The 3,117-nt window shown below is 33.0% G+C and overlaps 1 protein-coding gene across 1 annotated transcript in view; it reads left to right on the forward strand.

Moving 5' to 3' along the window:
• The window catches only part of LOC111718191 (uncharacterized), a 13,461-nt gene extending 10,623 nt beyond the window's left edge, over positions 1 to 2,838 (forward strand). The window contains exon 17 of the mRNA XM_023493718.1: positions 2,750 to 2,838. Within this exon, the coding sequence (XP_023349486.1) occupies positions 2,750 to 2,838 (89 nt within the window). The remainder of the gene's footprint in view (positions 1 to 2,749) is intronic.
• Positions 2,839 to 3,117: the final 279 nt, after the last annotated feature.

A 3,117-nucleotide genomic window follows, 5' to 3' on the forward strand; every position in this document is an offset into this window, starting at 1 on the left:
TAAAGTTTATTTAACAGTTTAAAAAATTCGAAATTGAAATGGATAGTCTAGGGAACATACTGTATTAATGTACTCTACTGCATATAATTTGTGAACATTTACATGATTTGTACACTTTGAACTCCCTTTCAGGCTGAAAGGGACTGACAAAATTCATACCGAGGGATTGTCTAAATTCCACTCTAATATATATTCTATTCTCTTTGTTTGCAAAGCCAGAAAAATAAATTCAAACTTTTATAATTAAAACATGGTTTTAGTGGTAGTGCCATGGGGGGCGGAAACGTCATGTGTATGTGTCTGTACCAAAAGAGTGTGTGTAAAGCTTACTGAACCGAAGGCGTGTAATGTAGGTATATACAGTATATATGAATCTCAGTATTTGTACAGTTTAGGAGAGTACATTTGTTTATTGTTAATTGTTTACTTTAAAATAAGTTTAATATACATGTAGTATATTATTTATATATTTAAGTCAACACTATACGCCAAATTTTCATGCAAAGAATATAATTTGATTAAAGTTTACAATAAACTAGTCGTTATTCAAGCTTGATTATAATTGACCAAGGTCGTCTCAAAACACCCTTTTTATACTACTGCAACACCAAAACAAATCAGTAAATTCATCTTTAGTCATCAATATCTGAAAAATAAAAAAATCTACAAAACTTAAATCTATAAATCCAAAACTTTGCTTGTTTTTGTTTGTTTGTATTTTATACCCGTTTAAATAGCTCAACTGATGAGGCCAAAATTTATTGTGTAAATTAAATGGCCCCTGTCGGGGAAGGCTTGTGAATGATAAAGATGAAAATTTAGCGCGGAAAAAATCTCAACATTTAATATGTTTTTCTTTTCGTTTTACGATAGTTTTTTAACGATAACTTTTTTTAAACCATTGTTTTTAAAAAAAAATTCGCTAATGAATCTGAGTTTCAGACCAAAATATTTATTTTGTATTAAAAGGGTCATTAACTATCTGTAACGATCATCAAAAAATTTAAAACGACCTTCTATTGTTTTTAAAAACGTCCTATTCGTTTTCCGTTTATCTTTCATTATTTTTAAAACGAAACAATCGTTGTTCAAAAAAGTGAAAACAATTCATTCCTAGCTGGTTGGCAAAATAGGAGGTAAGGCTGGCTCGGCTGGTGTGAGCCACTTGAGCTCCCCTTCGTGCATAATGTTGAAGAGCCCCGTAAAATGGCTCCAAGTCCTTTAAGTCAGTGGATTTGAATTCTTTATATCTAATAAGAATTAAGATTGAACATTTTCCATACGTTTTCATAATTTTCAAACATATTGAGGATCTTGGACTTCATTCCGCAAATTTTGCGGCTCAGAGGTGATTTCATGGGGCTCATCATATCCTTCTACTACCTGATTTTCTTGAAATTTTTATTACTTGGATACCTTTAGAGTTCGTGTGACCTCCCGCATGTTTTTGCAGACTTGTATGTATACTAAAATGAAGAATATTGACCCTCACCCCACCCCCCAACCTGTACTGGGCATTAACCCCGAACACCTGAATTAAGCTTTTATAGTATAAGTGTCCCAAAAATGCTGTATCTAAGAGTAGAGAGTCTCAATGTTGACGATATTTAATATCTAAAAAAAATTTCTGATCGAATGGTCTGATTCTGATCATATGGCGTAAATTCTGATCGAATGGTGTAAATTCTGAGCGAATGGTGGTATTTCTGATCGAATGGCATAAATTCTGATCGAATGGTGTAAATTCAGATCGAATGGTGTAAATTCAGATCGAATGGTGTAAATTCAGATCGAATGGTGTAAATTATGATCGAATAATGTAAATTCTGATCGAATAGTGGTAATTCTGACCGAATGGTGCCAATTGCAAACATTTAAACTTTAATAAGATATGTTACGAGAATGGTGAAAAGGCTCTAGGATACATCATTTGATCAGAAATTTTGTCTAACACCCTGTGTCTACTGCAGTACTGCCGAGGATGTATGTCAGAAAGAGATAAAAGAAGAATTTGCATTTTATGTTACCAAATTCACCAAATACTCATCAAGGGATGTGGGATCGGGTCATCACCGAAAGCCAATGGAAAACTATAGCAGTACGCATTCAAACAAATGAAAAATGTTGAAATTTATTATTTTTGAAAATGCACAAAATTTAAACAGAAATTCCACGAAAATTTGATAACGATTAAAAATTCTCATTTTCAGAATTCAGCGCTAAAATAATTAATAGTTAACCAATCTGAAAGCCTAATAAGATCAAACAAATAACTATAAAAGAATTATTTAAAAAAAAAATACAAAATTAGGCAGCGCGCCTGAAGAATTGGCTTCAAATGCTGAGGTTGTTATATATGGTCAATCAAAAATTTTAACTTGAACTGACAATACTTGTTGAGTAACAACTTAACAAGGTATGGCAGGACTAATGAGAACAGTTCAATTCATTCATTAAAAAGTATGATAACATGTAAACAGAGCAGATTTCACTGTTTACCAAAAACTGTGCAAACTGTTTACAGGAAATTGCACGTCATGAATTTCTAATATTTCTGAAAACATTTGAACTCAGGCCTTTTAAGGCAGTATTTAAGATTGTCGCAAAATTTTCGTCTGTTGAAAAATTAACTTAGATTGTTTTTGATTACTTTGTTTCTAGTTTATTTTTCAAGCAGGAGTACTATTCATAAGTAGTGAGTGCTAACCTAAAGTAATGTTTAACAATCTTTGTTTGCTTTTTTGTCCAGGGTTATCCACAAAATACGAGACTACAGAGAAAACTAGCTGTAATAGTTTATATTTCGGCTTTGTTATCACATTCACAGTGCAGCCGTAGTACATTTTGAATTTACGAGCCGGGTCAACCTTTCCAGTTTGTACTGTACCTAGCTCTTAGGACAGGACTGGCTGGTGCAACAAGGTTGACGCGGTCATACTTTATAGGGATTTGCCATTTTCTGTTGTGCGCAAATGCCCCGTAAAATTCCAAAAATTAACAGTCTTCGGATAAACTATATATATCTAGCTTGTCTGTCTTTCTATTTGTTTGTTTGTATCCAAACAACGTCAAAACGGCTGAACCGATCAGACCCAAATTTTGTGTGGGACCTAACGT

The sequence above is a fragment of the Eurytemora carolleeae genome, unplaced genomic scaffold (genome assembly GCF_000591075.1).
Source record: "Eurytemora carolleeae unplaced genomic scaffold, Eaff_2.0 scaffold470, whole genome shotgun sequence".
Classification (NCBI taxonomy): Eukaryota; Metazoa; Arthropoda; class Copepoda; order Calanoida; family Temoridae; genus Eurytemora; species Eurytemora carolleeae.